The 19,450-nt window shown below is 38.9% G+C and overlaps 1 protein-coding gene across 2 annotated transcripts in view; it reads left to right on the top strand.

Annotated features, from left to right (window-relative positions):
- ulk4 (unc-51 like kinase 4) overlaps nucleotides 1-19,450 on the top strand; it is a 117,424-nt gene that overhangs the window by 48,224 nt on the left and 49,750 nt on the right. For both annotated transcript variants that reach the window (XM_066684051.1, XM_066684050.1), the window contains exons 25-30: nucleotides 8,306-8,362; nucleotides 8,509-8,560; nucleotides 8,688-8,782; nucleotides 11,263-11,314; nucleotides 11,673-11,841; nucleotides 11,982-12,074. In XM_066684051.1, coding sequence (XP_066540148.1) covers nucleotides 8,306-8,362; nucleotides 8,509-8,560; nucleotides 8,688-8,782; nucleotides 11,263-11,314; nucleotides 11,673-11,841; nucleotides 11,982-12,074 — 518 coding nt within the window. The remainder of the gene's footprint in view (nucleotides 1-8,305; nucleotides 8,363-8,508; nucleotides 8,561-8,687; nucleotides 8,783-11,262; nucleotides 11,315-11,672; nucleotides 11,842-11,981; nucleotides 12,075-19,450) is intronic.

Below are 19,450 nucleotides of genomic sequence, written 5' to 3'. Positions count from 1 at the left end.
AGTCACTAAACAGTCTCTTGGCCGCCAGTGTCTGTGTTTTATGAACAGAGATAAGCAGGATCACTTGCTTGGCAACGTTTGGCCTACATGGCAGGCAAGATGAGGAAAACAGGCTGAATGTATTATAATGCTAGTAGCCGGTACAGCTCAGTGGCTCCTGATCTGGTTGAAACAAATTTTTCCACAAACGCCAAACACCAGTCATCTGGTCTTCCCTCCTCCAAGGGGATAATGTGCAGCCCCAAAAAGTAGAAGAAAAAATTCTGAGAAGGGCAGCTGGTAAACTGTCTCCTTGCACACCACATTCCAGCAGTTTTTCCACTAGCTCTGACAGATCCTGAATTTTCCAAGCCTTCTGCGAGACCTATAGGTCACCGTAATAAGTTTAAATATTTGAATGGTCGATCTTTCTCAGAAATGCAGTGACATGGACTCAGTGGTGATGTGTTGGTGTGACACAGTTTGACTCATTTTTTCCTGGTCGCTTTTTACTAGCACATCTTCCCCATGAAATGGAGCCAGTGATGTCGCAAAGCCCTGCCTCTAACGGGAACAACATGCTTTAAAAACCACAAATAACGTTGGCAGTAAAGATAGGCATTGTTTACTCATTGTGTATTTGCACGATTTATTTATTTATTTTTTAATAATTATGATTATTTTTATTTATTTATTTATTTTTGAGTGAACGTGCTCCTGCACCCAAGTTCTCACAGAACAACAGCTTTCCTTGTTGCACATTCACCTTTCTGTGGAGTTCATCAGCCACCAATCCAAGGAGCCTTTGAAACTCTTCAAAACAGCACAGGGTAATGTTACCAGTTGCTGTTGTGAGTCAGATAAAAACAAAGCACTACTGTAGTTTGAGAGATTTTGCAAACAGCTAGTTTGTGCTGGAGGTCTGCATTTTGTGGTGATAGACATGTCTCTCTGCCCAGTCAGAGCTCTGCAAGGTGTACACAGCACATTTAGTACCTACTCGGCATGCTTCATTCCAGGCGCAAAAAGGGACTAAAATAACATCCAGTTACAGGGACCAGGTGCCGGATTTGGCTAGTGGAACAGCAAAAGAGCCGAGCTGAGTCGAGTCAAGTAGGTTCCGTGCATTGGAAAAGCACCATAAATGGTATCTGGAGTTGATTAAAATCAGTAAGTGTAAAAACAGGTCACTTTAATGTTATGGTTGTTTGGTGTGTATGAATGAATGTATTTATGAAGGTTAAGTACATTTTTATTAGTTACACAACAATCTGATACATTGGATTGATATAGGAACAATTAAGACATGAACTATACACTGTCAATGCTATTTCTTAAACTAAAATGGAAGTGTGTCATTCTGTATTGTGGTTACACATTAAAATCTCACTTCCTGTCTGTTTGTTCATGGGACAGAATTCTTTGGCTGCAGGTAATACTTATGAATGATGACAATATATGCAACTAATTTAAGAACATGAAACATTTCATTTCAAATATAAAATGTATCCTGTCCTTCTCTACAATTGTTTGCAGTGTATCAAAATATACAAACATAATAGATTTTGACACAGCACATCAAAATCATCATTTGCCTATTTTGATAAACCTCGTTTACCTAATATATACATGACAGCCTTTTAGTTTGCCGAACAGAATACACGTTGCTATACTTTTTACAATGAGGTTAGACAGACTACTCTGAAGTACGGAATCCATTTTAGAAACTCCAAATTCTCTTGTGATGTAAATTCAAGTTTAGACTAATTTCTTAATTCCTGTTACACAATAATATCTGTTGACTGAAATATCAATGCCTGCTAAACCCTGAATACCCTAAGTAACTCCTGAATACTTGGGGTTTGGTCTTGCACGGAACTTTCTGAAATGATATGGAACCCAGTAATACATTTTTACAAAGCTGCAGATGAGTACAAGAAAGTTGGAACACTAAACATAAACCTAATCACAGCTGTATTTGTCTTACACTGAATAATAAACAAGATGAGTGCTTTCAGCCTACCACAGGAGTTTTCTTCAGAAATTGGGCTCTCAATGAGCACTCAGCAAGTCAGCTGAATAATAATGACATAAGCTGGCACAGTTCCCTGGGATCATGCTTTTGTCAAAGTACAGCAAAGATGCAACAACACAGCACCATGTCTAAACAGCCATGATCAGAACAACAAGTTTCAGCACCTGTTTTTGTAAATGAAAATTAGCCACAGCTCACATTACTACAAGATCACAGCAGTGAGGTGCAAGGAGCTGAAGCTCTGGTTTAAACCATTTTCGCTTTGTTCTCTTGCATCTGTGTTCTCATTTTGGTCATAGCTAACCAGTACTCTTATTTTTCCATGCTTTTTTTAAAAAATAAAGTGTGTCCTCTTTAAATGCGCCTGTTCGGGCAGCATTCAACTCAAAAACCATTGCTAAGGAATTAAAGTTTTAAGACTAAGATTTGGACATCAGCATGAAAAGAAACCATAATAAATATTGTCAGCAGGTTTTCTGGTCAGATGAAACTAAGTTAAGCTTATTTGGATCCGTTGAGGTTAATGTTTGACATGGACCTAGTCAAGGTTAGTACCATGAATAGTAGTATGTACACAGAAATACAGAAAAAAATAAATTTATTTCCACATGTAAGACAAAATAGGAATGACCGTGAGCCTGCACAGGTGGTAAAAAGCAACCAAGAGTTTCTTATAACCTGAATCCTGAACGCCTTTTGGTAGTATCAAAGCTGCAAGTAGACACACACAACCTCTCCACTAAAGAAGAGCTTAAAAGAATCATCTGTGTATAATGGCTGCATGTATTCCCAAAGATGTGTGCTCACATGTACTTTTTTTAAGCCGAGATGGCTTCCATTTAAAAAATAATAATAATAATTTGATGGGTGTGCTCCCATTTTGTAGCACCTTTAAGTGTATGTAAAAGTATTTTAAAGTTGTAGATATTTTATATTTATATGCATCTATTTTATAGCTTTACAATTTTAATAGTTTGACAAACAACAAAAAAAAGGCAAAATATTGAACCCTTTTTGAATAAAAACAGTTGTGTGTGTTTGGAAATTAACTCTTGGTATATACAGTTTTTGGGTGGCACGGTGGTGCAGCAGGTAGTGTCGCAGTCACACAGCTCCAGGGGCCTGGAGGTTGTGGGTTCGATTCCCGCTCCGGGTGACTGTCTGTGCGGAGTTGGTGTGTTCTCCCTGTGTCTGCATGGGTTTCCTCCGGGTGCTCCGGTTTCCTCCCACAGTCCAAAAACACACGTTGGTAGGTGGATTGGCGACTCAAAAGTGTCCGTAGGTGTGAGTGAATGTGTGTGTTTCTGTGTTGACCTGTGAAGGACTGGTGCCCCCTCCAGGGTGTATTCCCGCCTGGCGCCCAATGATTCCAGGTAGGCTCTGGACCCACCGCGACCCTGAACTGGATAAGCGGTTACAGATAATGAATGAATGAATGAATGTATACAGTTTTTAAAGAAGAAGATAAAGAAGATTGCGACCGTCTTTTATAAAGGCCAAGATATAGTTCAGATATCTTTTTCAGGGGAGAGGTATTCAGACCAGTCAGATAATTTAAGACATATTTTGTCACACTTGTGTGTGAGGAAAATGGCAGTGTGGGTTTGATTGTATGAGCATGTATATGTGCATTTGTTTGTGAACAAGTTTGTTTACATAAACTTTTGTCATAAATACTGCACCTTAAAAACATGACACTACCTAACAGGTGACATTGTGCAAATGAAGAAGAAAAGAAAACCTAGAGTTGAGTTTTACATTTTCACCTGCAGAGGCAATAAAGGAGAGATCTTTAATATCCGGCTACTTTTCATTGCCTATACTCATGAAGTGTGGTGTCAAGGAGGAATTTGTGAGCATGTCAGAATGAAACGATGCATAAAAGGTTGATCTTTTCTCAAATTGCTCTATCCCTGCAGACACACACACACAAACGTACACACACAGATTATTGTCAGTTACCCAATGGTGCGAAATTGGATTTACTGCTGACACACTCAGACGTGCTGAAATTAATATGAAGGGATCTTTCGCTCGCTCTGTGAGATGTTTGTCACTAAGCCGAGTCGATGAGACCTAGCTACTGATTAAATACCCTTCTGCATTTGGTCACGATTTGCCATGGAGACTCAACCTCCATCATCAGTGCTAAATTGAGTGGTCTCATTTTGGGGGTAATAGCTTGTCACTCTGATGGTTCCACTATCATTAGCTCATTTGAGGAGGTTACACTGAGACTGCCTCCATTAAAGTAGATCTACAATGGGTAATAATCGTAGGCTTCTCAAATGTTTTGTACATATGTGGTCTGTATGTGCAGATGTGCTTATGTGACTTGTGTGTTATAGGGTGGGATTCATGTGCATGTACACATGTGCTGATTGACTGATATCACAGAACTTGCTGGAGGGCAGAGCTGATAGTGCCAGCAGTAGTTGGTAGTGCTCTTTATCTCCAAGGATTTGCTGGCCTCATGCCCTGAAGCTGAGCTTGTAATGCACTCACGTATTTCTCTGAAATCGTTTGAGGTTTGGAGAGTCACTGTATATATATGCATGTATTTGTCTGTGTTATGATTAGACATATCATGATTAGAACTTATTTAAAATGGCACTTATTTAAAAGTATAGGCTGTTATTACATAAATATAAGCCTAAGGCCAACAGTAATTAATGTAATTAAAAAATGTGCCTTAAAATGTGCTTATTAGTGGTTTAAACCTAGCTTCCTGTAAAGCAGTTTAGTTTCGCACCTGTTGTAAAAGTAACTTCAGGTTAAATAAAGTGTATGTAACTGAGTTATAGTCATGACAGTAGGTATATTAAAGCTGAAAAGTTTAAAATCCTGCACACAGCTCGCTATAAAGCCCTTATACAGAACCCTAAATCTTCTTATTTGGTTAGTCCGCTTGTTAAGTTGTGACATATAGACCTTGTGAAACATCACGCCCGGGTCCGCTACTCGGTATGGCCAACTTAGTCATTTTGCCACTAGATTTAGTGACTTTTCAGACCTGAATAAAAAAATAAAATTACGACTAGCACCAAGTCTAGCTACATTCTGTACAAACCTTAGCTAATTTATATTAGATAATCAATATCACAACTGTTTAGAACACCTGGATTCACAGTGAGCGAGAGATACATCTTTATCCGTGGGTCCTCTGCTTCCAGAGATGGAGCAAAGGGAGACACAGCTCTCTCTCCGCGGTCTCAGCTCCCAAAGACAGGGCTGTGGGAGATGGAGCTGCAGGACACATAGCTCTCTCTATGCAGTTTCTCTGCTCCCAGAGATGCAGCAGCACAGTCAGTCTGAACGGCAGATCACACAGATCATAATGAGCTGCGAATGTGCAGTGCTGCCAAAAACACATTTGCTTCTTTTTAAGTTTAAATTATATAAATGTAAACACATGTCTTATGAATGTAGGACATGGGACTAAATGCGCGATTGGACCCGGAAACGGCAAAATGTCACGTGTGGCGTCACACTTAAGCTGATAGTGTAGCCGATAAGAATAGACCTGATTATGGGTCTGTCCCAAAACTTAGTGAGCTGTCTAACTAGAGAGCATTTTACGTTAGTGTGCACGCGCCCGACCTGTAGGCTCTTCCAATTCTTAGATACCTCATTATGCTGTTTACTAAGATATCTTATTTGGCCAAATTTGAAGGCAGCATTGCACCCTTCCTTAGCCGTGAAGGCAATCTGAGGATACAAACAGGAAGATTAGAATCCACCGCTGGGCCACTAACAGAATGACTCATGGGGGGAATCACTGCTTACTAAATGTCCACAATGGTGGCTGTTGGGTTACTTTGTGCATGTCAGGCAATCTGTTGTTTCTCCATCTCTGTGATTTATGCATGTCTCCCAGATCCTTCCTATCGTTATCATGTGCCACCTTCTATCCACTGCCATATACAGCGTGCTATGATAATAGCTGCAGGGCCAGTATGGCACGCAGTACATCAATAAGACCATCCTGCTTCCCTGAGCGGTAAGATACGATCCCTCTAAAAAGCTTCCAACTTCTCAAATTGTTATCAAACTCTTATTTGAGGCATGTTTTGTTTGCAAAGGATGTTACCAGCACAACAGCACGAGTCAGAATTAAAAGCATGCACATTAGAGGATGTCCTTATATAGACAGTCAGGTACGGGGATAAGGCCCGTCCTTCCTTACATCACATGTATGGCTGAGCATTAAACGTGAATAATTAAAAATAAATGAATAAATAATAAAATTAACTCAGAAAGAGACCCAAAAAAAGATTTCCAGTGTTTTCACTGACCAACTTGTAAGTTGTAAATCTAAACAGATTTAGAGTCAAAAAACAAACAATATTATATAAAAAAATTTTTTGAAAAAAACAATTGGGACAAGGGGATTTTTACCACTGTGTGGTTTAATTATAGGTTTTTAATTTTTTGGGAACTTTATATAGTAATTGTGGAGGTTTTGCAAGTGGGATTTGTACTTGTTAATTCATGCAGCCTCATACTTTGACAGATGTTGGCTTTTGAACCTCTGATAACAGTTTGAATGGTTGCTTTCATTTTCGGCACAGTAAACTCAACATATGTTTCCCCAGAACAAAAATAAATAAGATAAACTAATCTAACCACATCATACATTTCATACATTTCTTTTGGCCCATATCAGGTGAACTTGGGCACATAGAAATTTTCCTTGTGTTGTAATGTAAAGCTTTACTTTGCATGTCTTGATGCCGACTGTGACAATGGATTTCCAAAGAACTCCAGAGCACATGTAGCTTTTTATCCTGGTAACATTATCATTTCTCATGTAGTGTCATCTGAGGGCACAAAGGTAACACATTCAGCTGTGGTTTCTAGCCTTACTGTAGAAATGACTGAGATTTATCTTGATTTCCTGAATTCCTGGATCATTTTTCCAATATAATTAGAAAAAAAAATTATTTGCCCTTTTGTGCTGAAAAATGCTCTTTTTGGATCATTCGTCATTTTTCTTACAGAATTTGATGCAACATGATGAGACATGATCCCTCTTTGAAAATATAGAGCCTTTTTTGGATGCTTACTGTATACTTTATATTCAACTATGGTGAATGTTTCAACATGGTTCAACTTAAAATTTTCACTCTCATTTTGCTCATTTTGTGTGTGTTTATATTTATATAATACAGTTACGTTTTTCATGAAAACAATTAAGTCGGTTATATGAAGTATTGATTACATTGAACACTTCCTTGCTGTTATTGTATTATTGCATTAAAAAACCCTAAAAAAATAGAAATGGGTTTTTCTGGACACGGGTTTTGAAGCTTGGATACTTGCAGTATCTAGCATTGGTCCCTTGTTCTAAATATTGGCAGATTGTACTAATATTATTATAAAATCTGTACATTTGACATTGAGAGATTGACAGTAAGAATAGTGTGTGTGTGTGTGTGTGTGTGTGTGTGTGTGTGTGTGTGTGTGTATCTATCCATACATAAATTCATGTCAAGGGTCTTCAGTCCGGTCTCATCTGTCTCCCATCATCTCTGTGGCCTGTTGCAGTGTTGACAGCACATACTCAGAGCATTCATCAGTCACAGAGGTCACACTGCGGGTCAGTTGCACTGTGACTTTCACAGCACAAAGCTTCAATCTCTTACTGACGAGCTTGACCTCTCACTCCCCTCAGCGACCAAGACTGCTCCCACTCTATCATGGTCACGCTCCTGAGCGTACATGCCTGAGCTGCCTCAGCTTCTCACAGCAGGCCTCCATCCCTCACAAGAGCTTTCCGCTGCTCTTCAGCAACTGGAAAGTTGTTAAAAAGCATGCTGACTGTTATCTGACAGCACCAGGAGACTTTATTAACACCATTCTTGACTCCTTATGGCTGTTAGACAAGATTTCCGCACAGACTGAACAAATGTAGACTCAGCCTAAGATATATAGAATGTATACTGCTGTTCAGCTTGTCTTGGGCTTTGCCCACATTGTATCAGTCCGTGGAGAAAAGCCTAAAATAAGTAGCAGGGCCACTGCGGTTCAGATTCACTATCTCTATATGTAACTAATATAACAACTTGAGGCTAGATTGTCTGGTAAGGAACAGTGAATAAATCACCTGATGGTTAATTTGTCATCTCAGAATGACAAATCCTGCTACGCTAGTTGAATTGTGAGTAGAATTGCTTATGCCAGCGGAGAAACACAGGCTTTACTCAAAGTGTGAAGATGCTGAGTGCTGGGAAATAATAGGGAGTCATTTAAAGTGGACCTCTGTCTAATCTCTTTCGATTGGTTTGGCAGATCTTCAGGCCTCAGGTGGTGAATGAGGAGTTTCTCATTAAATTCGGAGCACTGCTGGTAAGTGGCTATATCACTTTAGTTCAAGTAATCTTGTTGAAATAGACACATTAAAGAGATGTCATCTTCTAAATTTTCTCACTTGCTCTTACCTGCCTCAGTGTATTCATTTTTACACCATTTGTGTCTGTTTTACTTTTGGGAAGAATCACATTACATCCATTGACTCCAATGAGACCAGTTTGGGCAGTGCTGTAGGTAAGTTTGTCCTCTGGAATATAACGTTTACAGGTTTACAGTGTAAATTGACTTTTTTTTTAGTAATCAATCTTGGAACACTGTCCAGTACTTGACCAACCCGAATGCTGTCTTTTCTCATGAGCAGGGCAGACAGCATCTGATGAATTGATCAGGAACACACTGTCTGCAGTGGAGGCTATTGCCCAGCACCCAGCACTTCTGAGCACACACCGTTGCACCGTGAGTACTCACCTAGAAATACAGCACCTGCAGCAAATTCGCATCTGTGAGCTGGCTCCCATACATAAAATATTCTGATTTTGACAGATTATACAAGCACATACACGCCTTTATAAATCTTGTTTTATATACAAAAAACACGCTGTCACTAATATATCTTAATAGAAACCAGCATCAAGATGTCAGTACATCACAGGACATTTTGTAAAGTAAATTTGGTCTGAACTATTGCTTTGCTTAGCTTTTGTTTTTAATGTTTTCATATTATGGATGACCACATAATGTTTGTTCTAAAAATCCGCACAGGCATGATATTGAAGTCCACACAAGACTTTTAATCTTGATTGATTTAGATTTTTGGTTGCATTTAAAATCATCTCAGGCCTGGCTGAATGGATGAAAGGATGGCTTTTTCTAAGCCCTGTCGGGCTCCTGTTGAGTAGCAGACCTTTATTCTGCCCAGACAGAACTCATTTTATATTGAGTTTTATACTGAAATTAATTTACGTAGTAGTTTGAAACCCCAAACCTGCAATGTAGTAGGACAGAAGCAAAAAGCTCACTTCTTTTCTGTCGTGCCCTGAGTTCATTCCCATGTGCTTATGATTCCTCCCTGTTTCCCCTGAGACTGTAAACTTGTAATTTATGGCAAAGGTAAATTTGATGTCTAATATTGTTGGTCAGTGATGATGCAATAAATGTATTATTATTATTAATAAGAAATCTTACTATATGTTCTGAGTGAAACACTAATATGGAGGGACTGTGTAAAGGTTAATTGAAATGTGATTATTAACCATTATAAAAATAAAAAATTTAATTAATTAGTAATTATTATTGTTACTATTATTATTTCCTTATTTCTCTCTTCACATTGATTGAAGGTCATGATCAGGGGGAAATAGAAAAAATCACAGTAAATTTGTACTTGCCTTTTGATGTTAAAATCTCTGTAGGTGTGCCCAGTGGTTTAGACTCACTACAGTCTGTTCTGTTCTTTTCTGTCCTGTTGTGGTCTGTGAGAGGGTATTTATTTACTATCAGGATCTTGTTTGGCTCTGAATTTCCCATCTCTGTCATAGATAGCCACACAGCAGGAATTGTAGTCCTTTCACATAATGGTACTTGTAAGGCATATACCACATCCAGACTCTCTCACAATAAGAAAAATGCAATGCAGAAGTCATTTTCTTTTAAGTTCAAATAAATAATGGGAAACTATGGAAGGCTAGACTTGTCTACCTTGCTGTCATCTTAATACTTAATTATGGAATAGTTTTGAATTCATACCAGGGCAATGTCTCAAAAGGAACAATTTAAAGCCCCAATTGTGTGAGGGCACTGTCCATGTCCAGACCGACAGCATATCTTCACTGCTGAGAGAGCTTAGACTGAGGCAAAGATTTCACACAATTGTTCTCCCTAACTCTCAGCAACAGAAAATCACTCGCCACACTGCAAGGTTTGCGGTGTGTGTGTGTACGCGTGTTTGTCTGAGGCTTTTTTTTTAATGAGTATTGACGTGCTTTGGGTAGAAGCAGTGCATCAGGATACTTTGAGAGGAGGCAGCCTTCTGATACTCTGTAATAGGAGAAGGCACCTTAATTACAGTTCGCCAGAAGTCATTAGTTCCTGTTCCCTATTGTCAGTACTGGCTGTCCCTGAATGCGCACAAGAAAAGTGTCTGATTTGGGACATGGCAATGACACTGATGAGCATGAAGGTTATAGATAAAAGTTGCGATATGCCTCAAAGTATTGTATAGTCCCTGAGGTAAGGTAACAGTACATAAGAACGAATATACATTCAAAATTATTTACTCTGGGTTTGTGTTTTTAAATATGTGCCTTTAAAATCTGAATATATTTTCCCTACAAAACAGAAGGTTTTGTATCTGTACTACTGAAGAATTTTTTGTCTTATGTTACTGTCTTTAAAAATAGTGCACTTGTGCATACTGAGAGAGATGAAAGGCACACTTTAGATGTAGTGTATGTAACCTACATTTAAATAACATAACATAAGCAGAATATAGGCATAAAAAAGCATAAAAAGATAACCTTTGTAATGTAGTTTCTTAGCATTCGTCTCACTTTAGGTCTCCGAATGAAATCCTTTGTTGGAGAGATGCCCATGGCTATCCACATTAAGCCACCTGTATGCAACATTTGTTTCTATGGAGATGATTCAGCTTGGTAATAATCATAAAACCCAATTGTAATTTTCAAAAAGCTGGCGTAAGGCCTTTTGTTGTAATGGACTCTCTATGATCAAAGTGGCGGGGCTGACATCACATTTCCATGCAAATTGAAGCTCTCCTGAGTTCTCTCACGTTTTTGTGTATGTGTGTGTGTGTGTGTGTGTATACGTGCATTTGCCAATGTGTGTTGGATAGATGTCTGTGAATATGAATTCTCTTAGCCTATATAGATGAGTTTCTCCTGGTTTGTGAATAATGTGCTGCTTTTTCTCTCTCCAAGGTTGTGGATACGATCCTGCCGCCTTTGGCGTCTTTGGCATTCAGTAAGAACGGTGAGTTTCATTGTCGTTAGCTCAGTCGAAAAGCTGAAGGGTAACTCATAACAAGTACAGGCCTGATTCTGCAGTACTCTACTCATCCTTTTCCAAACAACTGGGATGGTTACCTTCAAATGGCTATAGATTATTGTGCATCTTTGTCTCCTAATGTGTAGATGCTTTAAATACATTACCTCAGTGTATCATTGAAGTGCCGTTGCTTATGTGTAGACACATTCACTTAGGGTAAAATATGCTTATTGTGCTTAGTGTTTATGCTTATGTGTCTAACATCTGCTTGCAGAAATGAACCTCATAATCCTTGTGTATTTTTGTGTGTGTAAATATGTGTGTGTGTGTGTGTGTGCACTAGTGGAATGGCGTATCATGAGTTTGCGGGTGCTGTCAGAGATAACCCTGCTGTTGCTGAGCCAGGAGGCAGTGGAAGAAGGAGAGAGAGAAAAACGAGGAGCGTGGGATGGAGAGGGCAGCTCCTCAAACACACGCCTGCTGACTCTCATTACAGAGGACCTCCTGCCACAGTGAGACATATTTCTGCCATCAGTTGATTTAATAATAACAATAATAATGATAACTATAATCAACATCTCAGTGATATTTTTAAATAAGTGGCTTCGTTACTGTCAGCATTAAGTTGGCTAGTGGCTGTCCTGCTCTGCAGGTATGAGTCTCTACTTCTGGAACCAGACCCAGTACCTGTCTATGCACTCAAACTTCTCGGGTCCCTCACTGAACACAGCACACCTGTCAACAGGTAAGACCCAGTAACAACATCTACCACAAAAACAACAGCAATAGGGATGCATCAGTGTGGGAACTAGTAGTATGATACTGATACTTAAGCCCAAATATATATATCGTCGCTGTCCAACGAGAAACATGTGTCTCCATTGTTAGTTTATTGCATCATTTGAACACAGCAGTTGTCCTTCACATTCGTTTGAATGGACCAATAGAAATGCTCCAGAATTACGTGGAATAGATTTTTTTTTATATTGTCTTCCTTTGAAAGTCTTTTTTAGACAGCAGAATTTCTAATATGTTGAAGTTGTGATTAGGTGGAGTAACTGGAGTAGAATTAAATACTATTTTGGAGCATATACATTATGCATTATCTGTTTATATCAACAAATCTAAAAAGTCTGTTAGGATATAATATATGTTTATGCAGATATCTGCCAATACCAGTTCAGTTCTGCTATCATTTTAAATGCCGATATCCTTAAACATTTGTTTTTTTTATGGTTTGTGAGTAGAGGCCGTGGTCACAAACCACGAACACCTCAAAAAACAGTATAATTAATTAATATTTGTCTTGTGTTATGGGAGGTTGTTTACACTTTGGTTAGATATTTTAATATGACAGAATATACTTGAACCATTATAAAGTGACACTTTTAGTGTTTTTTGAGTGGACCTTACAGCTGGAAAGGATAGTGCCAGTTGTCACATGGAAAGGAAGTGTAGGTCTACATGAAGGTCACTGTCCAGTGTTTAGTCTATGAGTTAAATTTGGGGTGTTAAAGCAGGAAAACCACAGAACTGTCTTATACTATGCACTTGCAGGGCTGTGATACATGATTTAATTATTAACTTGTATTTTTGCAGTTAATAAAAGCTTATCAGTTACATGTATCTGATGATACTTTGTTTAGCAGGGAACATTAAATATTGAATATTTTGCAAGGGGAATTCTTTCACATTATCATTTATTAGACACATTGAGTGAGCTTTGGACTGGGGCATTTTTCATGTAGCCAAGTCTCCCTTGTGTCTGTGGATGTGGTTTTATTAGATTATTGATCCAGTAGTTGGGGAAGTAGGTCAGGCAGGAAGTGCAATATTATTGTAGCTTTTTCACTTCTGAACAAGTCAGCAGCTAAAGCACATCTTGCTGTTGTTGCTTTGACAACAAATATATAACAGGACTAGAATCATTCGAATATGGAAACTAGCTACATTACAGTTGATAGAGAGATATATTTATCACTATGTATGTTGATGCCATTTTGTTTTATAGTTGGCTGTATTTTACTAGTTGTCTGTGTGTTGTTTGTTCTCTCAAAGTTGAATTTCTTTATGGATGTTATCAAGGCCTTATTTTGTAGTACATAATACTGGGTCTTTACTCTGGTGCTTTTACTCTAGTTTTATATTTTGACATCATTCATATTCCTTGCCTTGACCGAACCCCCAGCCCTCCTATTTCTCACCTCACACTTTGTGAGCTGAAGCACTGATGTGAACTGAGCAGTAACTGTGTGAATGTGGGCATGAGGGGTGTGTGTGTGTGTGTGTGTATGTGTGTATGTGCATGTTTTCCTTATCTCCTCCTTATCCCCCTGCTGTTTCACTAATGGCTCCTCCCGGCCTCTCTACACATTGTCTTTCTTGGTGCTGATAGAGCACGCCGTGCAGCTGAACTATTCAAATTGATGTCAGCAATCGGAGAACATTCGTCTGTTGCCACCATCTACACCCCCATCCCCCAACCCCAGCGTCTGTGAGGAGCTATTACGCTCACAATAGTGAAATTAAATTGGGTTTGCCACCGCTTGATAAAGTCCTAAAAAAGCGCAGACCTTCGCTTGATGGGTTCCGGGCAAAATGAGATTGCAAATTGGGGACATTAGCAGGTTCAGCGCGCAAGCATCGTCTTTCCTTCATTATCGGTTCTGTTAGCAGTTCAAACTTTCCAATTATCGAGAACCTTTGGCCAGTTTTGCCTTTATGTGGGCTGTGGTGAATATGTTTCCTCTTAAGTAAGTTAAGCTGAACCCCTGAGTGTTAATAGCTTTATGTTAACACTGTGCATACTATAGCCTTTATCTGCCTTTACCTACGTGGGGAAGTAAGTTTGGGAAATATTTGATGATTAGCCCCTCCTGGCGTACTATATTGATAGATGAGTAATCAAGGTCAACAATTAAGTTTATAACTTTGTTTAAACTGCTGATTTCTTTCTGCATTTTAACTACTACCATTCTCTGAATAATGAATTACTAAACCTGTTCCACAGCATAGTTAGAGTGCTATGCCCCAATGCTTTGTAAGACAGTGTCCTGGGCACAGTGCCCTGCAGTTCTGTTAAAGCCTTCTGCTGGAGTCTTATTGGACTGGACAAGGTGTGTGTGGGAGCAGACTGTGTCCACAGTGAGCAAGCAGAGGTGTCACTAGATGTGCGTGTGTGTGACAGAGAGAATGAGAGTCTGTGGGATGATTGGGACTGAGGACTTTCACTGTGTGGGTTTGGCATGGCAGCTCCACCTGCAAACCACTGACAGCACCACATAGGCTCTCAGCTCCTGGGTGAGTGGAAATGGACAATGGAAAATGAGTGGATCGAAACAGCAGATAGCCATGGACATGGTGTTGGTTAGTGTATTGGTAGAATGGAATGGGTGACAATACAATTCTGATTTAATCAATTGTATTAATTATAATATTTATTAATCTTAGAAAGATCTCTGGGTGTTCAAGAAAGAATACCTGAGTGAGAAGGATAACCTTGCAGTAGGTATCATGACAAAGCATGTTAGTCCTCCCATATTGTTACGTTAAGGCAAAATGTAGGTGAAACATTCGCTACACACCATATTTCACTATTCTGTGCATAGTCACATTTGTGTTGTTTTAGATTCTAAATCATGCCAGGAAATCTAATCAAATCTTTGTCCCGTTTAGTGATTTCAATATATATTTCAAGGTATATTTTTGATTAAGCATTTCCTTAACAATAGTAATAGGAAGAATTATAGCATAGTGATTTTGGAGATTCAAAAACGCAGTCATAGTGGATCAATACTAGCCTAGAAAAAGTAAATAAAAATTAGTGTACATTAAGTGTCTCAGCCAAGCACATTTCTATAGAGGTTTGTTTTCTACTAAAAGCTATCGTGCCAAATTCTCATCACAGTCAGCCATTATGGGATTTAGTATAATAAAAAAAGTTTAAAAGATCCTTGTAAACAAAATCACAAACACAGGAAAAGAACTGAAGAATATCCACACCCCATAAAGTTGCCTAATTTATTAAGGCTTTAATGCTAGGCTCTAATGTTTCAAGCTACACAATCTTCATCCACAATATAACATTTCCACCGCATATAATAATAATAATAATGACAATGCACCAATTTTTGTTTCATTAATATGCAAGTTGCAATCTCAAAATTTCCAGAAACTCAGTATTTTGAGATACAAGGTCAATATATTGAGATAATTAATTTGAGATAGTATCTAATTTTTGGAGGTATTATCTCGTTATTTTTTAGATATTAATTCAGTATATTGAGATACTATCTTATTATTTTGAGATAGCAGCTTACATATTTATTTAAAAAAATGTGGAGCCTATTGGTCTTCCATAGAAAGATGCATGTATTGCTCCATTGCAATAGACAGGATGTATTATTTAAATGTTACAATTGGTTTGTTGATTGTGACATCCTGCGCACCACAAATACACCCTTTTCTGACAGTGTGTCAGTTCAATAAAACATGCTACTGCCACGAAATGTCGTAGTTGTTTTGAGAGTTATTATGAGAGTAAAAGGAAAAAATGAGAGCCATATGCCATCTTCTTCCCTCCCCATCTGATTACAGATCCCATCAAAAGGTTCTCCAGAGCCATGGAGATTGTGTGCATTTTCTCTCTTATTAACCGCTTCAGAGTCTTAGGGCTGACATTTACCTGTGTAAATGCCATTCTCTGCACTCCACATTTCCATGAAAATGCAGCTTTGCACTTGGCACAGTGGAAGCCAGGACTGCTCCATGCTGGGATTTTAATATGAGGGACAATAGAGATTGATGTGCTCAGAACTGAAAGATGACAATTGGTGACAAGGAAGTACGCCTGGAGTCCAGTTAAAAAAAACAAACAAAGAAAAAACAATAAAAAAGATAAAGACAAAGAGTGCTGTAGTACACATCTGGTATCTTTTTTCCAAATTGTATTCATAATTAATGCCATGTAGACACTTCCTTCTAAAGTCGTCAGATCACTGTACACTACTTGACTTGTATTATTGTAATAGGGAACCATTAAGAGTTTTGGTTTGCACACTACATGACTAATCAGTGACACAGGTCAAAAATTACACAATCTTTCACCAGGAGAAACCTCCCCTCACCCTGTGTCTTGTGTTCTCATTGGCTGTATCTCATCAGGGCACTCACTGCAAATTACAACATTTCATACAGTACTGGATTTAGAGTTATCAGCAAGATCAGATATTTAACTTGCTAATGCCAATTTGTCTCCAACTTGTGGATTTTGTCAGGGATATCCAAAACCAGTTAGAGACTGGAAATGTGAACATTTAGTTGATTTTCAGCTGGAAAAATACTGTCAGTGGTATAAATATTTTTAGTAACAAGTCCCAAATATCATATACAGTGATCCCTCATTCCAAAACCACCCGCGATAAACAAATTTCCGCGTGGAGGAAAGATATTTTTTTTATGTATTTAACGAGTATTTGGACTTTTAAAACCCTTCCTGTACTGTTAACAACCCACCATTTGCATTAAACAGTCATTCTATAATGTTTTTCAGCTGGAACTACATGTGATATCCTACCAATTTCTTTAATAGAGTAATTCCTAAGCTGTGATTTTGCGTAAGTAAACTTCACTCAGATGTGGACCTGAACAATACATGAACTGTACATAAGAAATACTTGTAAATGATATATTTTGTCACCTACAGACCTAGTCTAATACATTTAAATAATTAAAAAAAATACTTTTAATTTACACACCATAAAAAAATGATATTTTTAGGCGACATAGTGGCCTTAAGCCCCGTTGAAAAAACCTGTGAAGTAGCGAATCCGTGAAAGAGGAACCGCAAAGTATCGAGGGATTACTGTATTAAATTAAATCAAGATTGTGTAGTGAATCCCTGGTCATAATTTTTAACTAGCATGTTATAATTAGTAATGATCTAGCTGTTAAAAATAGATTTAACTAAGGATGCACATTATTTAGATTATTTTCTTGCGTTTGTATCTTTCTTCATTCATTCATTATCCAGCTTATCCAGTTCAGGTTCGCGGTGGGTCCAGAGCCTACCTGGAATCATTGGGCGCAAGGCGGGAATGCACCCTGGAGGGGGCGCCAGTCCTTCACAGGGCAACACAGACACACACACATTCACTCACACACTCACACCTACGGACACTTTTGAGTCACCAATCCACCTACCAATGTGTGTTTTTGGACTGTGGGAGGTAACCCATGAGGACACAGGGAGAATACACCAACTCCTCACAGACAGTCACGTGGAGCAGGACTCAAACCCACAACCTCCAGATCCCTGGAGCTGTGTGACTGCGACACTACTTGCTGTGCCACTGTGCTACCCATTTTTCTTCATATGAGTTATATATTTGTAATGCTAAAGCAGCTGAAACATTTAATTTCTATATTTTATAATTTTGTATCTCAACTTTTGTAGCACCATTAGTAGATATGGAAACATATTGATCCAGAAAACCCATACTGGTATATTCCTAGATTAACACTCAGTTCTAGTCTGAAGATTCCTTTAATAGGCACACTTTTATACCGTAGTGTGGTCCATCAGTGTATGCAGAGTGTGCTGGTTGTCATGTGGTGTTGCTAGACGACAGAGGAGTAGCTGTAGTAGAAGGAGCAGTAAATGATGTTGGCTGGTGGCTGTACATACAGACGACCCTGTGTTGTCTCTCTTCCACTTGACCCCGTTTGCTTCTGCAAACATTCAGCAGTTGAGATGGATGGAAGACCTGACCACAAGGCTGCTAACCTCTTAAAGAGCTAATGGAGCACAATCACACTACAGACAGGCTTATAGTGAGGTGTACAGAGCACAGGCAGCCATCAACCCTCCCCTCCCCACTCTGACAGGAAAATAAAGCAGCACCATTCATCAAGTCTGCTTACTCTGCTGTCTTCTCTATGTGTGTGTGTGTGTGTGTGTGTGTGTGTGTGTGTGTGTGTGTGTGTGTGTGTGTGTGTGTCTGAGGGGGTGAGTGATTGTGATTGTGGCCCTTGGTGGAAGTTATTGTTAGTAAATGATAGTGCAGGGCATGTTATGGGAAGGAAGACAGATGAGTTCTTTTGTTTAACAAAAAAGGAGAGGTGCTCTCCAGTATGAATCAATGTGGTGATTTTCTACAGTGATTTATGGTACTTTGTACAACATATGTATTAGATATGGTGAGCTGTAGAAAGCATAAATTAACACACAGCCTTTCCCACGTTGTGGCTTCAATTCCTGCCTTGGGTGGCTGTCTAAGGTGAGGAGTTGTGGTGTGTTCCTACCATGTCTGCATGGTTTCCGTCTGCTTCCATGTCTGCATGGGTTTCGTCTTCTGCCACAAATGGAAAAACAAGGCAGTAGGTAGACTGGCTTAGTAAAATTGTACAATTGTACAAGTGTGAGTGGCTGCAGGAATGTATGTTTAATAATAATAACAATTTATTTTTGTGAATAACATTTTATTTACATTGCCCTGTGATGGAATAGATCCCTGTCCAGGATATATTCCTGCCATGTGCCCAGTAGATCCCTGTAGGCAGACCCACCGCGACAATTAATATTATTATTAACATTCATTCATTCATTGTCTGTAACTGCTTATCCAGTTCAGGGTCACGGTGTGTCCAGAGCCTACTTGGAATCTTTGGGCGCAAGGCGGGAATACACCCTGGAGGGGGTGCCAGTCACAGGACAACACAGACACACACACATTTACTCACACCTACGGACAATTTTGAGTCACCAATCGACCTACCAACGTATTTTTTTGAACTGTGGGAGGAAACCCACACTGACAGGGAGAGCACACCAAACTCCTCACAGATAGTCACCCGGAGCGGGAATCGATCCCACAACCTCCAGGTCCCTGGAGTTATGTGACTGTGATACTACCTGCTGCTATTAACATTACTTGCCAAATAATAGTAGTAAAGCAATTAAAAGTACCTCTATGGTAAAAGGAGCTGATAATATGGGCAATGAATGTAGAAACAAGATGTTAATGTAGTTAAAGTATTTATGACTGGTTGGTGTATAATATAGTGGCTGTTGACTTTTCTATGGACGTGATATATATATATATATATATATATATATATATA

Source organism: Hoplias malabaricus, chromosome 10 (assembly GCF_029633855.1).
Source record: "Hoplias malabaricus isolate fHopMal1 chromosome 10, fHopMal1.hap1, whole genome shotgun sequence".
In the NCBI taxonomy this organism is placed as follows: domain Eukaryota; kingdom Metazoa; phylum Chordata; class Actinopteri; order Characiformes; family Erythrinidae; genus Hoplias; species Hoplias malabaricus.
The sequence above is the reverse complement of the archived record's forward strand: the minus strand, read 5'-3'. Positions and strand labels throughout refer to the sequence as shown.